Source organism: Mastigoproctus giganteus, chromosome 8, assembly GCF_048544385.1.
Source record: "Mastigoproctus giganteus isolate SK-2022 chromosome 8, ASM4854438v1, whole genome shotgun sequence".
NCBI lineage: Eukaryota > Metazoa > Arthropoda > Arachnida > Uropygi > Thelyphonidae > Mastigoproctus > Mastigoproctus giganteus.
In genome coordinates this window covers 91,844,511-91,868,384 of record NC_143582.1, presented here as the reverse complement: position 1 = coordinate 91,868,384, position 23,874 = coordinate 91,844,511, and the positions used below count along the sequence as shown (strand labels likewise).

The 23,874-nt window shown below is 35.5% G+C and overlaps 1 protein-coding gene across 3 annotated transcripts in view; it reads left to right on the top strand.

Moving 5' to 3' along the window:
• Positions 1-23,874, top strand: part of LOC150081717 (MAGUK scaffold protein DLG5-like) — a 450,728-nt gene that overhangs the window by 44,425 nt on the left and 382,429 nt on the right. For all 3 annotated transcript variants that reach the window (XM_090378823.1, XM_090378822.1, XM_090378824.1), the window contains exon 3: positions 12,722-12,806. In XM_090378823.1, coding sequence (XP_090234949.1) covers positions 12,722-12,806 — 85 coding nt within the window. The remainder of the gene's footprint in view (positions 1-12,721; positions 12,807-23,874) is intronic.

Genomic DNA, 23,874 nt, shown 5'->3' with positions numbered 1-23,874 from the left:
GTTTTTTGTTTTTTTTTTGTTTGGCTGATGCTGTATAAGCTTGCTTTCTTGCATCATATGCCAGTACTAATGCTAATTTCAAATTTTTTCAATACAGTCAAACTTGGTTATAACAAACATCAAGGAACCCACAAAATTTTCCTGTTATAACTGTTACTTGCTATATCATATAACCTGTTACTTGCTATATTAATGATAATGGATATGGGGGAAACCCTGGGGTCGTTAAACAATGAACACTTTATATCAGTGATGAGTTAAATCTACCTCCTATTTTTTAAAATTCTCAACTTGATAAAAAGATCGATTCAAAAAACAAAAGAAATATTAGAGAGAAAAAAATAATATAAATATATACCTATGTATTATTTGTATTAATATGCTTGTATAAACTACAATACACTTAATATTAAACTGTTTATTTCTCTGTAATTAAAAAAAAAATTCTTTGATAATAAGCACAATTTCAATAGTCTTTATTTATGAATCTTAAAATTGATGTTTGTTTTCAAGATTTCATTTTGATATTTCTTAAGTGTCCCCTTATAACACTCAATGTGCATTACTTGCCTCAGTTCCTTCACATTGAATTCATTTACAGGAATTGGGTTTTTTCAACTACTCGAGCAATTAAGAATGTTTTCATAGTTACCAAAATTTGTTCACTATATCTGTGTAGTCATTAAAACAGTGAGCGATTGTATGGGAATACACGTAAATTAAAATCATTATGGCTTTTTACTCATTACAGCCGTGAGCTTGTTATTTCTGTGCTCCTTATAACCAAGTTCGACTGTATTTATTTCAAATTTTGCATGGTTCACAGCATTTGAAATTTGAATTACATATATTGCTTCCTGCAGAGTAGTCACCATTTTGAGAGAATAACGTGTTCTCATCTTTATCTTTTAAAATTTTACTGTGGATTAAACCCACTGCCAAGTTTTCAACCTGCCTGCTGTGAAAATCAACCTTTATTTCTATTTCTGCTTACACCAGGTGGGAATAGACTGATTTTTGTTACACATGGGCATGCTTATTTACTTTATTTGCTGTTTTTCAAATCAATTACGTAATTTTTAAAATGCCATTATATCCAGACTCTAAGTAATAAAAGTTCTCTGTTTCGCTCCACCTTAAGCTAACTGTAATACAGCCAGCACTTCATATGTTTTCAAAATTCACCAAGTTCCACTTGGTTTGATGCAAGAAAGTGTAAAATAAGAACTGGTAACTTATTTGCCCCCATGAAAGCACACTTTTGACAGTCCACCTCTTCTTGGTGGGTTGTCCTTTCACTAAAGTCCAAATTTAAACACTCAAATAAGAAAAGTCAGGAGCTTGAATAATACACTTTTGGATTCTCATTCTCACACTGACTTTTGTCAAACAACTGGAGAGATTAAGTTAAAGCAGAGGCAGTTGCATGAGGTTTTCATGCAAGTGCTTTCACTACATGTTTCAGTAATGTCATTCTCTTTCTTTGTTTGATCTGCACACCCGAAACTTCCAGTACCTTTCAACAAGCCTTGTATAAAATAGTTGAGTACTCTATACAGGTCTGGAAGCCCATTTTAAGAAATGAAACTGTTGTAATGGGTATACAGAAGAGCAACAAGATTAGTCAAGGACAGAAACAGAAAAGGGTGTTCCTACCATAAAAGATTTCCATTCTGCAAATTGCATGGAAACCAGGCACCTATGAGGAAATTTGATTGAAGTGGTAAAGGCTTTAAAAGGATTGAGTAAACTTAATGCTGATGGCATGTTTACTCTTTCTCAGAAACATTCAGAAGGCAACATACTTAAATTGAAAAAGGATGGCTGCAGGATAGATGTGCAAAAATTTGCAAATGATGATTGGAAAAACTTCCATCTGATTTTGTAGAAGTGGATTTTTTGAATAAATTTAAGGATGCAATAGAAAAATTATTAGAGCAAATATGGACCGATGAGGTGGGTAGCTTCTTTTATTTTTATTATTTTTTCAATTATTTTATTATATTTTTTTCGTTGATGTTTGTATGCACTTGCTTCTTTGCATAAGTTTCCACTTAGTACTAATAGTAATTCTAAGAGCATTTCCTTCGATTTCTCCCTTGTGAATTCCAGAAATCTCTGTTAGTTATCGTGCAAACAGGAAAAATGCAGGATCGAGTTAAGCCTATTTTTGATCATTGTATGCATGTCCTGAAAAACAGTAGATTAGAATTAGCAGCATCTCTTGCAAACAATTGTTGGAATGCACCAGTTTTACACTTTTTTTTTATTTGCATTTTGCTCACTGACAATGAAGTAGTAAGAAATGTAATTTGATAACTTTCAAATAAGGGAGATGTTAAGAAGCTCATCTAAATCACAGCAGAGGGAGTTTTATTTAAAAAAAAAAAAATTAAATGTTTATGTGATTCTCAAAAAATATTGACCCGACTTAAGGAATATTGGAAAATCGCCTAGTATAGATGACATTACTTGACTCTGTGAATGAAAGAAATGCATTTAAAATTCTATTGTTTTCAGAATTTGGATTATTTGGATAATTTGATTTATCTAGTATTTGGACATTTGTAAGGTTTATTTGAGGATATTTTATCTAAACCAAGAAATAACTAGTAATTTAAGAAATCAACAGTTTTAAATCCAGTTGTGCAGTTAATACGGTAGCTGCCCTATTTATTTATGGATCATGTTTCGTATTGTGAAGATCAAGTTATAGCTTGTAGGAAACAGGTTCACAACTGTATTTTTAACCTGCTGCAAGTATAATTTCTGAGAGTTAACATCGAAATTTCCATGTTTGGGCTCATGATGGGAATGAGAAATTTAGCCCTGCTCTTGGAAATTTACTTTCTTGTAGTCAAAAGCACAGTTTTGAACCTGTTTCCTACAAGTTTCAAGCTGTTTATTTGTTTCACTGATGATATTTTGTAAATTTTGGATTGGCATACTATTAGTACCTTTTAAGTAGGAAAATTATGTAAATCAGCTGTAAATTGCTATCTTTGGAACTAAACTTAACAGCATTATAAACTTTATATGCTTTATTCACACTGAAACAGTGATATGAATGAAAATGTCAGTATCTTCTTGTATGCATTTTATTTCAGGGGGAAAAAAAAAAATCCTAGTTCCCAGAGTGCAATACTTTTTCTAAATTCTAAGGTTTAGAAATGTAAATAATATTCTGCTGTTTTAATTCTAAAGTGCATTTCAGTACTGTTGTGAAATAGGGAGTGAGATGCTGGTTCATTTGTCACCTTCCCTTTGTCCACGACAGCAATTTCTTAGCCTGCTTCGTGCAGTTCGAAATTCTAAGTTTGACATCCTTTTTTAATGAATGCAATCTTGTATGTATGTTTGCTAATCACTTGTACAAAGGTAGCTGTTTACTGCTGCCCTTGAGGAAATTTCAGAAGATTAGACTGGTCACAGAAAGGAGTCAATGTGAACGGAGAGTACCTAAACCATTTACGATTTGCAGATGACATTGTGGTCATAAGCCACGTTCCCAAAGAATTAGAGGAAAATCTTAATCAGTTATGCACAGTTAGTAAGGATTTTGGATTAAAGATGAATATGGCTAAAACAAAGTAATGATGAACAAGTATGCCACAGAAAGGGAAATAATGATTGAAGGAGCAGTAATTGAAAAGGTGGAGTCATATACTTATCTGGGACAAGTCATTAGCTGTAATAATGATAAATGGCTGGAAGTCAAGAGAAGAATAAATTTTGGATGGATAGCATTCAGGAAATATAGTCACATACTGAAGAGCAATATCCCAGTTCGTCTGAAACGTAAAATAATGAATCAATGTATACTCCCCACCATGACTTATGGAAGTGAAACTTGAGCACTCACCAAAAGAATGGAAGAGAAGCTGAGAACTACACAGCGAAGAATGGAATGAATTATACTGGGAATCAGACTGTTAGATAAGAAGAGAAACACATGGATTAGGCAGCAAACTCAAGTAAAGGACATTCTTATCAAAACTAAAGAACTAAAATGGTCTTGGGCAGGACACATAGCTCGAAGACATGATGACAGATGACTAAGAAAATAACAGAATGGTACCCAAGAGGGTACCATTCTGTAGGAAGAAAACCTGGAAGACAAAGGCAGAGATGGATAGATGAAATTCATGAGTTTTTGGGTAGTAAATGTATGGCCAGTGCTCAAAACAGAAGGAACTGGAAAGTTGCTGGAGAGGCCTTCATCCTGCAGTGGATTGAAAATGGCTGATGATGATGATATAGTTCTGATATTTCATGGTTAGTGAAAAACTGAAAATTATAAAGAGGCAGAAAAAATGTGAAGTTATGTTGTTGGAAATAAATTCACAAAATTTTTTTTTTCTTTCTGTTTTGTGTCTTAAAAAATGGGGCTTATGGTTTTTTTCATAGGCGCAGGGTATTCAAGAAAATACTGTAATTGGAAACACAATACTGTAATTATCTATTTAACAAAGGTTATTTTGTTTCTCAAGTTTGAAACTGTATATTCCGTGGCATTAAGACTAAGTTGTCATTTTCCAGCCTATTTTTGTAACCATTCTGAGTCATTGTCATTTTAAAGCATCATAGCCAGCCAGGTTCTAGCTGCTAGCCAGCCTTCATATCTTTAGCATTTTGTTCACATAATTGTCAATGAAATTAAGAAAGATTAGGAGCAAGAGTGGCCCTACACTGATTCCTGAAAAAATCTCACTTGCTATGCTTGTCCACTTGAAGTATGTCCATTTATGACTGCCCTCTGTCTCTTTTTCTTTAGCCAGCCCCCAATGCACTCATGCAGCCATGTATCAGAAAGTTTTATTAAAATCTACCTGTATAATAAACAGTTTTTCCTTAAATCCCGATTCTGTTTTTTTAGTGGATTTTAGGTTTTGACATCCAACTGCTTTATGACATCATGGTAATAAATAACCAGAATGATTAGGAAAGACTTCACTAACTTGTGCTTTCCTTTAGTGTTCTATTCTTATTGAGATGGTCCTGTGTAGTGACCCTAATTGCAGACTTTATGATCTTGCCCACCACAGAAATTGGGCTAACTATTCTGTGGTTACCATCAGTGCTAGGGCCATCATTTCTTTAGTGCCTCCTTTATAGATTGGGAAGATATTAGCATTTCTCCTGTTCAAGGCAATCATCTCAAAACTAATGATGATATCAGAAAGGCTACATCCACACCTAGATACATTATTGCAGGAAAACATTTTCTCACAACAGTTTAGCAGATTTGTTTTCCACCCAACTGTTGAGAGACTGTTTCAAAACAGTCATGAGACAATTGCTCAACATTGCTGCTTGTTCACACCTACCACATCATAGAAATGTGTTTCTGAGTGAAGATGTAATTGCCATGATGTGTGCTGCAGCCTGTGTAGTAATTACCATTGTCAATTGGTTGGTTTTTGGCAAGTTGAGGCTTGTTGCCAGTTTGGCTGTTGAACTTTCCCTATAAAAGGCCATTTTCTCTTATTATTACCGTATTTAAAGACTAAATGCATAAGGTGTAATTCCACATGAGTTTAAATTAACTATATTATATTAGTGTAGATACACCATTGTTAACCTATAAAATTAAAGTATGTACGGAGTGTAAAGGCATCATTTTAATTATATCTAATATTGTGGCTACCTTCACAATGAGATACCAGGTATTGCACTACTTCGAATAAGTAATGCTTCTCTAGTAGAGAAGACTACTGTTACGGCACCACAACTTGGATGGCACCGTTTCAAGGCTTGTTGGCCTGTCATTGGTGGCTGGGCAGGTACCCTGGAAATGCAAACATGCCATCACAGTTGCAAATTTAATTCCACAATATTGAGAGATGCCAAGTGGTGAACAGAATTCTGTTCACCATTTGGAACAGAATTCTGAACAGATTGGCCAATAGGCCTTGAAACAGTGTCGTCCAAGTGGTGGTGGTGCCCACTGAGAATAAGTAGTCTTCTCTACTAGAGAAGTGTTACTTATTCGAAGTAGTGCAATACCCAGTATCTCATTGTGAAGGTAGCCACAATATGAGATATAATTAAAATGATGCCTTTACACTCCATACGTAGTTTAATTTTATGGATTAACTATGGTTTATCTACACCAATATTATAGAGTTTACTATTACTGTATTTGTTGGCTTATATGAAGAATTTTTTTCCTTATAAATACATTAAAAAATCGCCCTGCGTCTTAGAAGCCAAAAGTGCCAAAACAGCACATGTGTAAAACCGAGAGTTAATTTATAGTAGTTAATGGATAGTTAACTACTGTATAGTACACTTTTCAGTAATTACCAGGCTGTTGTTGGAGTAATAAGTTAATTCCAGTTATACATTTAAGCCGTTATCAATGGCAGCCACATCATGAAGGCAAAATTATACTATTGGATTTAAGCTAAAAGTAGTGCAATATGCCAAAGAACACGGGAACAAAGCAGCAGAATGAAATTTCGGACTACAATCTACTGAGAAGATGATTTGTCAGTGGAGGAAGCAGGAAGTTTTATTACAAGAAGCTGATAAAACAAAGCACAGCCTTCATAAAATTCCACCTAAATGGCCAAATTTGGAAGAAAACTTGTGTAGTTGAATAATGGAACTTAGAGATGTGGGTATTGCAGTGAGTACTAAAATGATAATAGTAGAAGCACAGAAACAAGCAGCTGATATTGGGATCCACGACTTTAAAGGAATTGAGTCTTGGTGTTATTGCTTCATGAAAAGAAACGGGTTAAGTTTATGCACAAGAACTAGAATAGCCCAGAGAATGCCTGTTGAGTATGAACAGAAAATATTAGATTTCCATAAATTTATCCTTAATGCTAGAAAATGAAGCAACTACAAACTTAGCAAAATTGGGAATCTGGATGAAATTCCATTGACTTGATGTGCCATCCAATAAAATCATAAATCTGAGATTGTAAAAATCTACAACTATTAAAACAACTGGACTTGAAAAGACACTACACCGCAGTTTTAACTTGTGCTGATGTTAACAAAACTTCTGCCAATGTTAATTTTTAAAAGAAAATTTTACCAAATGGAATTCACGTACTTGTACAACTGAAGGCAGGGATGGATGGATGAAGAATGTATCAAGGATTGGTTTGTAAAAGTCAATAACAAACATTATTATGATGTGAAGATAAATATTTATGTATAGCACCAGGTCAGAAATCGTCTCCAACAAGTTTCATATTTGATATACATGCAGAATAACTTTCTTTTCCAGCTATATAGCCGACCGGGCTAGCCGAGTGGGTAAAGTACCTGCCCGGCAACCCAAAGGTCGCGGGTTCGATTCCCGCCTCGGGCTTGGATCAGAGTACTACAAAAACCTTGGGAGGTGCAATATGGCCACAGACGCCGATGCGCCAACAACTACCAAATCAAAAAAAAAAAAAAAAATCCAGCTATATATTTGGGACATTCAGGAAAATTTAAAAATGGATTGAAAATTACTCCCTTTATGATGGCATAGAATGAAATTCATAGATCTGATCATTGTGGAATAACTTCCCAACATTTGCTATATATGGCAATGAAAATTATGCGAATGCGTACCACAGAAAATTTGCAAATTGTGTTTAAATCAGTAGGAATAACAGCTAACATCATTCTATATTGGAATCGAAAGAATATATAAACAAGTCATTAGAGGCTAACTTGGCATTTCTAAAATCAGTTCCCAATTCAGCATATTATTGGAGTCAACGTAAACGAGATGTGTTCGCCACAATTCATCCATTAGGAAAACCTACAATATTCTTAATGTTGAGTGCACATGAACCAACATGGCCCGTATTACTATGTATGTTATACAAATTCAGATATAAACGAGAAATTACAACTAATGATGTTATGGATCTACTGTACATGGAAAGAGCTACATTAATAAATGAAGACCCTGTAACGTGTGCCATATACTTTAATAAAATTGTTGAGACTCAAACTTTTAAAATCGAAAACCTATAGTCCTTTTGGGAAATATTATGTTGTGAATTTCTTTAAACGCATTGAATTTCAACATCAAGGAAGTCCACCATGCACATATATTATTATGGATGAACAATGCACCCTCTGCACCATTAGAAGAAAAAGAAGGTGGGATGGAAGAAGCAATCCGAATGATAGATGCATTTTGTTCTTTAGAGAAAACTTTAGATTATTCTAATTTACAGTAACATAAACATACTTTTACCTGTTATAAAAATAATAACGCAAACCAACACACTAATGTCGAAATAGAGTGGCCCACTCTATTTCCCTGTATAGTATCTTATTATACTCATCAGAGTCATTAGGCCTATAGCACACTCCTACTCTCAATTTTGATCTCCCAATGCTTATGTCACACCAAACTGACTCGACACTGCACTGTCCAGCGATGTCAACTGGCTTCACTTCCTTGGATTTTATGTATTTCTTAACTAATAGCATAACCCCTCCTCCCTTCCTATACAGTCTATCCTTTCTGTAGACGTTGTACTCCCCAAATTCCAGTTCTGCATTCCTTATATAAGCATTCCTTATATAAGGAATGCAGAACTTCAAATGTTGATTCGAAGCACCTTTTTGGCCAGTGTCGCAAACTTGTATATTGATACTGATGGCCACAGATGACAATCGAAGATTAGCTTATCGCAAAAAATATCATAAAATGCACGACTCATTAGAATTGGATAATCATGTTAATTTCAAAGAATTCCTTAAATCAAATCAATGCCAGTCAGAAGAAGAATATCTAAATATTTTGGGCTGGTATCAAACGACCACGTTTGATACCAAGTCTAATTCGGATTTACAATTTATCATAGAAGAATATTCATGTGCAGCATAAGCAGTTGAATATGTGAATGAAACTAACAGAGGAATAAGCAACCTGCAAAGGAAAATTATAGAGATACAAGAAGAATATCCTGATATGGATATAACTGATCTAACACGAGAATTAAGCGTATAAACGTAGTGAATTCTGTGGAGATGAATTCACAAGAGGTAGCTTGGTATTTATTACAATAACCAATGTCCGTGTCTTCAAGAGCGATTGAATACGTGCCTATGGTATGGCCACATGGGCATCAGAAGTTGCGTAAATCAAAAGCTGAATTGGATGAACAGCAAGTTGAGAGTGAGTCTTTAGATATATGGAAAGATAGTATTTTTGATAAATATGAAAAATGGGGCAAAACATTAAAAGATATAACTCTTGCCCAATTTACTGCTCATTATCGAAAAGGAAATGGAAGATGGGTGAAAAGACAATTTCCTAAAATAATTTGGTATCGGAATTATAATGCATGTCTTCATGAACATATATGTGAAATGGTAACTTTACACATAATTTTAGTTTCGTAATGAGTTCCTGCAGTAAAAACGTTTTTAGCGGCTGCTGCTGTGACATTGTCAGTGACACTATCAGCCTCAGAGTAGATTGGCAGCAACTTATTATGTACCTGGTACATAATTTTCCAGTGACAGATGGAACGAACTTCCATCTGTCATTGTGGAAGTTGATAGCTTAAATAGATTCAGGGTGGTACTGAACAAATGTTTGGAGCAAATAGATAGGTGAAATGGAAAGTTTTGGTTTTGTTTTGTTTTTTTTGCTGATGCTGTATAAGCTTGCTTTCTTGCATCATATGCCACTACTAATGATCAGTTTTGGGACCACCACACTAGATACGGGAACAATATTCCATGGTAGTGCAGATTCCAGATTTGTACAGAGTGAGTAGTTGTTTTAAAAGAAAATTAACACTGAGATCAAAAGAGAAAACCTAGAGTTTTAGATGCAGATGAAGCAATATTTGTATTGTGCATATTCTAACAGAGAGAGAAAAGTTAAAAGTTAGAGTAAAACTTCTAGTAGTTATGTGACCTAGTAAAGTAATAGGAGTGTCATTGAAGATGAGATAGGATTAGTAAAATCATTTTGGCTAGAAATTAGATAGAACTGAATTTGAGGAGGATTGAAATTAAGTTTTTGCCCGATTGGAGAATTGTGTGTTTTTTAACATTTAAGGAATTTGTGTTGGATATTCAAAATGTTCAGGCACTGTTGGTCTAGAGAAAGGCTTCCAAAACTGGAATGCAATGTGCTATCATCAACAAAACTATAGATAGGATTCCAGTCAGTGTAAGTAGGTCATTAATATACAAGAGGAAAAGATTACAGAAAGAACTGAATCTTGTTGAACATCTGCATTAGTGGTGAAGCCAGAAGATGTGAGCCGTCTAACATCACTCAGAATGAGTGGTCAGAGAGAAAACGATACCCAATTACAAAAAACAGTTGGCAGTCTGCAAGATGGAATCTTGTTCAGAAAACCATTTTGTCAAACACAATCAAAAGCCTTGGAAATATCAAGAGAAACTGTTTGGATTTCATCGAACTAACCTGCCATTAAATTTGTCCAAAGATGAGTAACATAAGCTGTATATCGCCAGCAGATTAACACTGATGGAATCTGTATCGGCAAACATTGATCACCAATATGGATCATTGGTATAATAACTGCTTTACAGTTGTTGTTAGCTTTAGTGTAGGCAGAAAATGAAGCTGGAGATAAGGATACAAGCCAGTTGTGATATGCAATATTCTTTTCTTGAACAGCTTTAGCACATTATTGGAAAAAAAAACTAAGGTTTAGATAAAGATAAGGGATCAGATTTTAGGATGGTATATGCAGTAAAGGATTTCATTCCTAATTTTGCTGAGACCATCTTTGCAAACATTGGGATCAGAAGAGTTCAGACAGTAATCTAATTAAGGAAAAGAAGATTGGAAATTGTACAGATTATCTCATTTTGCATACTTATAGTTCCAACCAACACAATCCTGAGAATGGCCTTGAGAAAGGCTCCATTGGAGAAGTGACATCACATCATCAAGCGCAATAAAGGATTTCATTCCTAATTTTGCCGAGACCATCTTCACAAGCATTGGGATGATTTCAGACAGTAATCCAATTAGGGAAAAGAAGATTGGAAATTGTACAGATTATCTCATTTTGCATACTTATAGTGGCAACCATCACAATCCTGAGATTGGCCTTGAGAAAGAGGCTCCATTGGAAAAGAGATAATCTCATCATCAAGTTATGATGTCTTAGAGACCACTGATATTCACCACATATCGAGCACTTTTTCTGGTCAGAAAAAAGATAAAGGGGATATTTGGTGTATGGTTAGGATTGTCTGATATTCGGGTATTTAAATGAGTAAGCTATGTGAGGTCATAATTATTTTGCAGAAGCTCCAGCATCTCGATCAGGTGGGTCACTGTAACAAGAAAACTGAAGTCAACTGGAGTTGTGAGCCTTAAAATCACCAAGGAAAGTCATTTCACTGTTAGGACAGTTTGATTATGGAAAGTCATTTCAATGAAAGGGAATCACTTGAGTTTCAAGTGACTAGTGGAGTTGGGAGGATGGTAGAAGCAAGAGGTGAATTTGACAATATTGTGAAGAGAGATTTTAAACTGCAGATAAAAAAATGCCATTTGTTCAAGTGCCGTGTTTGAAGCAAAAAAGAATTATAGAGCGAACAGTTAAGACAGCTGAGGTTTTAGTGGTTGAGGGGAAAAAAAAGTGTCTGTGGGGGTTTGGCAGATTGTAGTTGGGAATGGACATCATTGAGATTGCAACTGAGACCATGTATATTTGTGAAATGAATGAGGAAGTTTTTAAGATGTTTAGATGTTTTTGCAGATAAGTTTGTTAGTTTGGCCAGTCATGAGGCATTTAGTAGATAAAGTAAGAGTAGAGGGTGGATATGTATGAATTAATGAAATTTTTGAATATGGTGTGCACGCAGCAAGAATAACCCAGCATTCCTGCTGTGATACATCCTTGACCATGCCATTCGTATAGGTTAGGTTTTCGGTCTGGTGGATTATCTAGTGACTGGCATGCAATCACTGTTTTAGATCTGTACCCTTGAATTGTAAATATCATTGGATCTGACTATGGTGCCCATCGTATTCTCAAAAGACATCATTCATACTGCATGATGGAAGAGTGGCGGTTTGCCAAAACTTTGCTCTGGAGACTGAACACGAGTTTTACTACTTTAAAACTCCATCAAGTAAAGCGATGGTGTCGCACTGGATGATGAAAATCATCTCGCTGTGACTTCATATTATATTGCATTAAGGAGGCCATATTCTCCTAGGCAAGCTTTTAAAATTGTTGTCACATTTAATAAAATTAACTATTATTTACTCTATTAAATGGTAGCACTACATTTATTCATTAATATAAATGATTACAAATGCAAACATGTTCATTTGCTAGTGCTTAATATTAATTGAAATGTGCTTCTCTAAAACTGCTTAACCCCTAGGCATAACTTTCTAATATCTGTAAATTTTTAAATCTTGCACCATTCAATCCCCAAGGATGGGGAGGGGCTGGATTTTAAAGTTTATTGTGTTTAAACTTTTATTTTTTGAAAAGTAAAATATTCTACTTTTTTTTGTTGTACAAAATATATTGTGGTAACAGGTACATGGTTAATGTCATTTTTTCTTAGCATGAGGCACTAGTTTTTGGCAAATGATAACTATGTTTTACAGTGAAATGTGTTAAAGAAAATATTAGAGTAGGTAGCATAATTTCAAGAATAAATTTTTTACACAGTTATATTATGAACGTTATGTAGTCAGATTGTAAAATTCAAATAATCTGCTAATTTTTGATATTAATAGGTTGAACGGGAAGGAACTTACAGAAGGCTAACAACTGGTGGAGGTAGTGTTGCATCATCACTCAGCACTCTCAGCAAGAGTCATGGTAATACAAATTAATTAATGGATTCATGTATAGCAAATTAAAAACTGAATTTCTAAATGGCAGCACGGATTGGGGAAATCTTGTATCTAAATATATACTTATGTACATGCGAAAATAAATTTGGAATTTCAGTTTGGTGATGTGATTTCAATTTTGCTTCAAATCACAACTTGGTGAACCAGCTCCAAATCTGCTGTTGGTTATGCTCTGTCACATTGTGTTTTATGCACAAACCAGCAAAGAATCTTAATTATAATTATCAGAAAATTATGAAGTGTGATTACTTCAGTAACTGAACTAATATTTCAAAAATTAAAAGCTTACTAGCTGGGTGAATGGACAGATCTCCTTTGAAGTAGTCTCCTTGTCAATTCCATTGCTTTTGCAGTAACTGAAAGCATTCATGATAGGTAGGGTGACAAGATTAAAAATTTGATTTTGGGATTTTCATTCCTCGTTTTGGGGTATTCACATTGTATCTTAAAAAAAAAAAAAAAAAAAAAAAAAACCGAACAATTTTAATAAAAATTATTTTATTTCTATATTTTGTTGATTTTTATAAGTTCACGGAATGCAAAATCAGTCAAATTTTAATAAAATTAGCTGAATTATAGCCTGTGTTTTAATTAATTTAATTCGGAAAATTTTATTGCTAGAGTTAAACACTAAAGGAAACTTTTATAAATATTAACATCAAATGTTTTACATAATTGTTTACAATACATATTCAATAAACCTGATTTATTTTATCAAAAAGAAAATATTTACCTATCAATACTTTAGCTGTCAACCTCATTGGACCAGCGTGGAAGATTATGGTCCATTTCTCTCAGCATGAATTGTTGTGAGGAGGCTTCCATCCTGCGGTGGGTTGATAATGGCTGCACTTTACCTTTTACTTTTCATTTCAGCAAAATTTCTTTAACAGGTTTTCATTTTTTTAGTGCATATGCATAAAATTCTTTTAATGACATATTGTGATTGGTTTTCATCAACAGTTCTCTTTCAACATTCTTTTGGTCTGCTAGTGGAAACTACGAACCACAGGCATTCGGAGAAACTCTTACAGTTAACAAACTTTGCGGGCATTCCGGTAAAAATATCTCCTCACGCAACCCTAAATTCATCTAAGGGTGTCATATCCAGTTGGGACCTGTTAAATGTCACAGAGGAAGAAATTACCCAAGAGCTGCAGGGACAAAATGTAATTCAAGCCAAACGTATAATGACAAAAAAAGATAATCAACTTATCCCAACTAGAAACATTATTCTCACGTTCAATACGCCCAACTTACTCTCCTCTGTAAAAGCAGGTTATTTACTTTGCCGCATCCGCCCGTACATTCCCAATCCTTTAAGATGTTTTAAATGTCAAAAGTATGGCCACTCACAAACTGTATGCAGAGGAGTTCCTGTCTGTCCCAACTGTGGTTCCCCGGATCACATACCAAGTGACTGTACGACTACTAAAATGACATGTCCAAATTGCAAAGGTGATCATCCTGCCTATTCTAGAACTTGTGAAAAATGGAAAACGGAGAAACAAATTGTAAAATACAAGGTCGAGAACAAATTGAGTTACCCAGAAGCGAGAAGACTAGTGGCACCTACTATGAATAAAAATATTTCCTATGCTAATGCAGTTAAAAAATACCAAACAGTCTCTACTCAAACTAATGTTACAGTTCCTACTAATATTTCAATTTCAGATTGGGCTAGAACTGTCCTCTCTGTGGAAAAACCAAATGTACCTAAACAACAACCCAAACTCTCAGACCAAGCAAATAATACTCCTCTTACAATACCAGCAGAATCTCCTCCTCCAATGAGTGCTACCAATTACAAATTCAAATATAATCAAAAATAATCGAGACACAACCATGGACACAGATGGAACATCTATAGAGGAAGATCCTCTTTTAGAAATCCATGCCGAAGAAGAAGAAATGGACACCGGTCGGCCAGTCTTCCAAAAAAAAGACAAACACAAATTGGAACGCCATAAACCAGTCACTTTCAAAAAGCAGTCAGAATCATCTCCATCAACTAAAAACAAATAATGCCTTGTATTTTACAATGGAACTGCAGAGGCTTTCGTTGCAATACAGTCGATATCCAAGATCTAATAAATCGATTTTCTCCAGTTGCCCTTTGTCTTCAGGAAACTTACTTAACTTTGCAAATTTCTCCTTCGATAAAGAACTATTGCCTTTATCGAAGGGATCGTAATACAGCAAATGCTGCCCATGGTGGTGTAGCAATCCTGATTAATTCAATGATCCCAACTAAACATATTCCACTTCACACTGAAATAGAAGCTGTTGCTGTGCGTATAACGCTCCATCTTGAAATAACTTTAGTATCAATCTACTTACAGCCAAACCGTACCTACTGTTTAAAAGATCTTGAAGATCGATCTCCTTATACAGATACCTCCACCTCTCTGTATGTTAGGGGACTTCAACGGGCACCACCCCTTATGGGGCGATCCTAAATTAGATAGACGAGGTCGACTCATTGAGAGCCTAATAGAGGCAGTAAACCTCACTATACTCAATACTGGCACACACACACTCACGTTCAGCTCCCAAATGGACATACCTCAGCCATAGATCTCTCCATCTGTTCTCCATTACCGGTCCCGACCATAGAGTGGTATGTTTTAAATGATATAATGGGTAGTGATCACTTCCCAATTGTATGCAACCTATTAATAGCACAGACTCCTCCAGCTCAACCCTGCAGAAAATGGAAATTTGCCCGAGCAAACTGGGCAAAATTCCGGTCATCAATATCTTTTGATGAGGAAAAAATCCGTCTCCAGCCTATCGATGATGTGACAGAATACATCACGTCACATCTCCTAAATGTGGCTAAAGAAACAATACCACTATCAAATCCCTCGGTTCGTAAGCATTATAATTATTGGTGGAATGAGCAATGCACAAAAGCCAAAAAAGCAAAAAATAAAGCCTGGAATTTGTTTCGGCAATATCCAACAACACCCAATCTAATAAATTATAAGAAGTCAAAGGCAAAAGCACGCTTCATACAAAGGCAAGCCAAGAAAGAATCCTGGATCCGTTTTGCATCAAGCATTAACAAAAACACTGACACCAAAATAATATGGAAAAAAATTAGACAGCTTTCTGGTAAGTTCCCTACCGTACCTTCACCAATTCTGTCCTGTAATGGGCAAGATCTATCTAGTCCTTTAGATATCGCAAATGCTTTGGGCAACACATTTGCTGAAATCTCAGCGACAGAAGCTTATACTCCACTTTTCCAGAGAATTAAAAACACTGCAGAACAGCACTCTGTTAACTTCCAAACTGCTCTCCTTCTGCCGTATAACAAACCCCTACAATATTCCGAACTCTTGCATGTTATCGGAACAGCCCACAATGGTGCTGCCGGACCAGACGGAATCTATTACGTCATTCTACAACATCTTGATGACAGAGCATTGCATCTCCTTCTGCTCTTTTACAATCGTATTTTTCTAGAAAATATCTATCCAACTTCTTGGCATCATTCTACTGTTTTGGCATTCCTAAAACCTGGAAAAGATCCAACCAATCCCCATAGCTATAGACCAATATCCCTCTCAAGCTGCCTCAGCAAAATTCTAGAAAAAATTGTCCACTGTAGACTCGTCTGGATCATTGAGTCAGAACAGTTAATGAGCAATAGTCAGTATGGCTTTCGTCAAAACAGGTCATGCCTGGACCTTATGGTTAAGGCTGAATTTGCCATTCGTAATGCCTTTATTAAGCATGAACATCTAGTAATGGTTTCCATAGATATAGAGAAGGCTTTTGATACCACCTGGCGGCATGGCATACTAAGAGACCTTTACTCTCTTGGTCTGTGGGGCAACCTTCCTATATTTATAAAGCATTTTCTACACACTAGATCTTTTCAAGTTCGATACCAACATGCCCTCTCTGAAACTTACATTCAGGAAGAAGGTGTTCCACAGGGATCAGTACTGAGTGCCACTCTTTTTGCCCTAAGAATAGATTCTATCACTAAACAACTTCCAAATACTGTAGAAACTTACCTTTATGCGGATGACCTTGCCATCTCCTGTCATTCCCAAAATATGAGATCTATTGAACGACAGCTTCAGATATCATTAAATAAAATACAGCAATGGGGCAGCCTTAACGGCTATAGGCTATCACAGCAGAAAACAGTTGCTATCCATTTTTGTAGACAACGCAAATTTCATCTGGATCCTGAACTTCACATCTCTAATATTTCCATCCCAGTTACTAGTAACATTAGATTTCTAGGTTTAATCATGGACAACAAGCTAAATTTTTTAGAGCACATTAAAAAAGTACGTACTGCCTGCTTAAAAAAGATAAACATACTCAGATCTTTATCTGCACAAACGTGGGGTGCAGACCGTACCTGCCTTCTTCGATTATACAGGGCATTAATCAGATCCCGTCTTGATTATGGAGCTCCCATTTATGACTCTGCCCGAAAGAGCGCATTACGCTGGCTTGATCCAGTACAACACAGTGCATTGAGGATTGCACTTGGCGCATTCAGAACATCGCCTGCACATAGCCTTTACATTGATGCTCATGAACCGCCACTATCTCTACGTAGGAAATTGCTATTACTGAAGTATTCTGTCAAGATACAAAGCTGTGCCTCACATCCCATTCAGTCATATCTTTTCAATCCACCATTAGAAAATCTGTACAGAAATAAACCTAGCATAGTAAAACCAGCTGGTCATCGCCTTCTTGAACTACTGCAGGTTTGGAATATATCCATCCATTCCGTACAACAAGTAGCCACTTGTACCCAACCACCATGGGTTCAAACTCCTATCCCGACTTGTGACACTTACTTCTGTCAATGGGGAAAGAATATTTTGCAATCATCAAATACCAGACAAGTTCATGCTGTTCACACTCAAAAATATACTGATTTTTTACCAACATACACAGATGGCTCTAAATCAAATTCAAAAGTTGGAGCAGCTGCAGTGTTTCCGAATACAATTGTATCAGCAGCCCTTCCTTCTGAATTCAGTATCTTCTCAGCTGAGTTATTCGCAATTAAACTAGCTTTAAAAAATCTCTCTCCTGACTGCTCATTAAAATCAGTAGTTTACACGGATTCCCTCAGCTCAATCAACGCTTTGTGTAGTTCCTCAGATAAATTTCACCCTGTTATAATTGAAATTAGAAAATTATTACTAAAGATTAAAGAACGTCACCAACTGGTCGCCTTCTGCTGGATACCAGCACATTCTGTTATTTTAGGCAATGAACAGGCTGATAAAGCTGCAAAAAACCCAACCAGCTTGGATTTAACCAATATCCCTGTCCCAGCCTCAGACTATGCACAAATGTTTCATGCTGCATGCCTAACAGAATGGACAGCCCTATGGCATTCCCAAACGAATAATAAACTCTTTCAGATTAAGCAGGTTCCGAAAATCTGGCCCTCCAGTGTCCGGACATCAAGACGAGAAGAAGTAATTCTTTCAAGAGTAAGAATAGGTCATACTTACCTGACCCATCTTCATTTACTCACAGGAGATGATCCACCAAAATGTCCACATTGCTATATAAATATGACTGTTAAACACATTCTGATTGACTGCCCCTATTATAAACAAGACAGAATTTCAACCCTGCAATCACTGGTTATCCTTCAACAACCAATAACCCTAGAGAATTTGATAGGTGACAAGGCAAATATATCTGGATTCTTCCGTTTTCTGAAGCAAATTAGAATTTTTAATCTTTTCTGATTAAGGACATTTCAGACAGTACGATTCTTTCCCTTTTCCCTTTTCCTTTAATATAAATGAATAGGCGCATTATAGCCAAAGTTGCTTATGCGCCATTAAACCCCAACAACAACAACAACAATTCTTTTGGTCTAATTTATTTCTATCCTTTTTCTGTGCATTTGCATTAAACATTAAGCTAAATACTCACTCACTCATTGCATTTGAGTGAGGCAAAGAAAAAACAATATTAAATTTTTTTTGTATTACGTCCTTGTATGCATTTAAAAATTTTATCCAAATATCTGTGGTATTTTTGAGGTCTTTTGTCTCAGTATTTTTATGGAATGATTTCTACGGAACATATTCTTCATACAGCAAATCGATATTGATATTGGGAATTTTAAATAAAAAAAAAAGTTTGTTGCCTGAGCCTTAAAACATTACGATGAAATGAAAAAAGCAGTCAAATAGAATGTAAAAGGTTACAAAATAAGCATAATATAAATATTCTATAACCCTCTTTGTAAATAGGAAAAAATGCCATTTTTTGGGTCTTTAACAGTGCATTTCGATAACAACTTTATCGTCAGTTAATTCTTTCTTCCTAAATAATCATCTAAACAGGGTGTTTTATGATTTCTGCTTTTTTCAAATACCCCAGTTCAAATTTTAAAAAAGGGGTATCTTGGAAATATTATTCCCTGAAATGGCCTATGTCTGGCAACTCTAATGATAGGCTTCTTTTGGAATTGCGAATAGCTCCTGTGTTGCATTCTGAATAATTTCCTCAAAGTTCTCGTTGCCAAAGCTCTCACATTTTAAAGTTTTAGCTTGGGAAACAAAACAAAAATAAATAAATAAAATGTGAAGTAAATAATAATAATTAATAGGGTGCTAAATTCAATCAATATGGTATTTTACAGTGATAGAGTGCTTTGCAAGAAATTCCTAAATGAAAAGTGCAGGGTGTACTGGGGCATTATCATGAGACAAGCACCAATTCCTTAACATCCACTTTTCAGCCTTTTTCTCTTAACAGCATTCTTCAGTTGCTGTTGGACTCTTTTGCTGAATTCTTGGATCGCATTGTTTGACTATGTGGGACAGTGTCTAATGAATGGTGCCCTGTGAGTCAAAAAATATGACAAGCATGGTCTTAGCTTTTGATTAAGATTGGCTTCCTTTTTTTGGTGTTGTGGAGAAGACAGCCTTCCATTGTGGGGACTGGGCCTTTGTTTCCAGGTCATAGCCTTACGTCCATCATTTGTCACCAATAGTAATGGAAGAAACAAAGTGTGGGCCGAGAGTAGCATGTTGACAAATATCTTGACAGGTGAGAACTTGCAGCAGGCTGTGATCATTATTGGGGATGTGAGGCACAAACCTGACTGAAACACTTTGTACTCTTATACTTGTGTTAAAATTGATTGACATGCCCACAAAGAAATACCATTTCACTAGCAACTTCTCAGATAATTAAATGTTGATCACTGCTGATCGGATCATGAGTGATCACATTCTGATCAGTAAGGATTATCTTCGGTGGACATGTGGCCTTGTTCAGAATTTGCAAATTACCGAAGGTTTAAAAAACAAATAACATCTTTTCCAAAAGCAAAAACATTTCATGGTTTTTGTTGCTCTTTTCCATAATTTGAAACAGAATTTGGTGCAAATTGATCTTGATCAAAAAGATCAAGACCAACATTCTTAATTTTTTTTTCACAAACAGCCCTTTTAAGTCGAGATGAGTGGTCTTTTAGGCACCTCAGATCACAACTTGGTGATGGTCTTTTATTAAATGGAGCCTTTCTCTCATGGCCATTCTCTTACTAATGGTGTTTGGCATTACAAGAATGCAAAATGGGTTGATCTGCGAGATTTCTTTTCCTTGGTCAGGTTACTGTTTCAAATTCTGTGATGTCAACGTTTGTTCAGATCAAGTTTGTGAAATTTTTCTTGTAGGGATGAAATCATTTATTCTACACTCCACATAAAACCTTGATTTTCCAATAAATGTGCTAAGGCTGTTCAAGATAACAATGTTACATATTGGAATTGGCTTGCATCCAAATCTCCAGATTCATTTTTTGTCTTGTCCTTTAATCTAAACCTTGATTTTCCAATAAATGTGCTAAGGCCATTCAAGATAAGAATGTTACATATTTGAATTGGCTGCATCCAAATCTCCAGATTCATTTTCTGCCTAAACAAAAGCTCACAACTTGGAAAGAGTTATTAATCAGTCTAAACTAGATTTTGAACAGGCTGAGAGTAAAAAACTGGCTCTTGTCCAAATGGTAGTTGAGCATTCTGGTCTCTTGCCAAAGCTATTGACTGCAACTTTTGCCCATCTCTATTTTCACCTCTGTCAAAACTGGATGGTTCTATTGCCACCTCAGCTAAAGATAAAGCTGACCTGCTAGCATCCTACTTTTCTTCTAATTCGTTATTGATGATCTTGGTAATCCACCCCTTACCATTTCCAATACACTACATTCAATTCCTCTCGTGGTCTTCTGTCAAAAGGATGTCAGAAGAATTTTGAACATCCTTGATACCATGTCCTGATGGTATTTCTCCACTTTTTTTCAAAACCTGTACTCCTGAGCTTACTCTTGTTTTATGTTGCTTTTTTACAATTTCTTATGCCATCGGTGTTTTCCCTTCTGCTTGGAAATTTGCTCATATCCAGACGTTTCCTAAAAAAGGGTGATAAATCTGTCCCATCCAATTATTGTCCCATTGCACTTCTACTCTTTTTAAAGTAACAGAGAAATCTATTAATGGCCAAATCTTAAACTATCTGGAAACCCTCCATCTGATCAGTGATCTCCAGTATGGATTCCATTAATGTCGATCCACTGGTCAATGGTTAATAGACTGATCAATGGACAAATTCAGTGGAAACGTTTAGTTAAACTCAATCAGTTGCTGTTGACATTTCAAAGGCTTTTGAGTCTGTTTGGCAGTGGTGTCCAACCTTTTCCCATACGGGAGCCACATTCAAAGTTAGATTTGTTTCGTGGGCCACACTGAGTGATTCAAGAAAAATAGCGTGTTACATTTTCCATATCTTGTTACATGTAAAAGGAAGTTTCTGTTTTTATGTTACCATTTTTTATTTTCAGGCTATATATAAAAAAATGCAAATTCCCAACAGTTTTATGTGCAACAAATCTATATCTGATTTATTTTTTAGATTTTATTAAAATTATAAAAATATGACCTTACTTTATTTTTTGAAAAAAATACCTTACTCTTGCTTTTAAATGCTCACTTTAGAAAATTTATAACCTGAAAAGAATCACTGCTTTTCAACAATAAGGTGAATAAATAAATATAATGATACACATAAAATTGAAAATATTTGAAAATTTTATTAAGTACAATACACAATTACATTTACTGAACAAAACATTTAATGAGAATTTTTTTGATAATTAACAAAATTTAAAATGCTGTTTTAGTTCACTTTCTGTGTGGGCCATAGGTTGGACACCACTGGTGTTTGGCATAAAGGTTTCTTAAATAAGCTTGCACCTTATGGTTTGCCAACTGTTTTTTATAATTGGGATCCAGTTTTCTTTCTGACTACTTACTGTGGGTGATGGTAGATAGATTCCTGTCTTCTAGCATCTCCACTAATGATGGTGTTTCCCAAGGTTCAGTTCTTTCTCCCACCCTTTTCCTCTTGTATATTAATGACCTTCTTCCAGTGACCAGAAATCCTATCCGTAGTTTTGCTGATGATAGCATATTGCATTGCACCTTTTCAGTTTTAGAAACCTTGCTTCACAAACAACTTCAACTTCTCGAATATCCGCTACCAATTCCTTAAATGCGATCTCCAGTTAATTCTCCAGTGGGGCAAAGACAACTTAGTTGATTTCAATCCTTCTAAAACTCAGTCTTGTCTTATATCTCGCACAAAGGTTTCTTCTGCTCCTATGCTTACCTTTGATGACACTCTTGATTTCTAGACAAGATCACCAATCTCTATTGAGGATTACCCTGACTTCTAATCTTCCTTGGCATCAGCACATAAAATTTGTTTCCTCTCCAACTGAAAAACTGAGTTTTCTCTTTTGCTCTTGACATTACCACTTTTCTTCCAAACAGCTGTTCACTCTGTACAAATCACAAATCTGCCCCACAATGGAATATTGTTCCCTTATACTTGGGGTGATTGCTCCCAAAACCTCTCTCAGGGTTCTAGATTCCAGTCAAAGCAAGGCAGTTAGGTTAATTTATGAACCATCTCTAACAAAGTCTCTCCACTCTCTGTCTCATAGATTTTCTGTTTCTGTGGAATGCATTTTCTATAGATACTTCCATGTGCACTGTTCTTCTGAATTGGTTTCTGTAATTCCCACTCTTGCTTTTTCCTACTTCAAACTGATCCAGACACATGCTGCAACCATTCAGCATCCTTTTACTGCCCAACTTCAAACTCACAGAACCAGCTTTTCTTCTTTCTCATTTATTTCTTCAGTTTTTTTTTCTGGAAAAATCTCCCTTCACACGTGTTTTCTGAAAATTACAATCTACAAAAATTCGTCTAATGCCAACAAGTATTTTCTTTCATCTTCACAATTTTCAACCTATGAACGGTACTAAGTACTATAGGTTCAAATTTCTCTCATACTTGGGCTTTCATAAAAAAAAAAAATTGCTGCTGAGTGAAATCACTCATATTAAAGTGCAGTGAAACATCTTTTATTCAGTGTGCATAAATTCATCATGACTGCATTAACTTGATGGATGACAGATTAATGGGTGATCCGTGTGCTTCTATGTGTTGAAAAGTGCTACACCAGACATGGTGTGGCACATTGCAACTTAGTATGATGCTGTAATTTCAGGTTAATAAGTTTGATCCCAAATGTTTTAATTATATCTCATATAGTTCTCACAAAGGCACTGAATAGTTTTCTGCTCTGCTGAAAAACTAACATGTACATATCTTCTAATAGATGTATAAGCAGATATGTATTTGTCATTTTCTCATTCACAGAAATTAAGCTTATTTCTGCCTCTCTGTTTATTAATATAATTATGTATCATCAAAATGAACATTTAAGCATATTTATGTTTAAATAGATTATTAATTTATAGATTATTTGGTCCTTGAGGTTGTCATGGACATTCTCTCAGATATGCCAGACAAGCTGTACTTGCTATCTGGAAGTCTAAAACGCTGAATGGAACTTATATTCGAGTGACACGCAAGTCAAGTGGACTCAATTTCGGTGAAGTCCGGACAGTCTGTGACAGCCAAATCCTCTGCTTGCACCTTCAAGA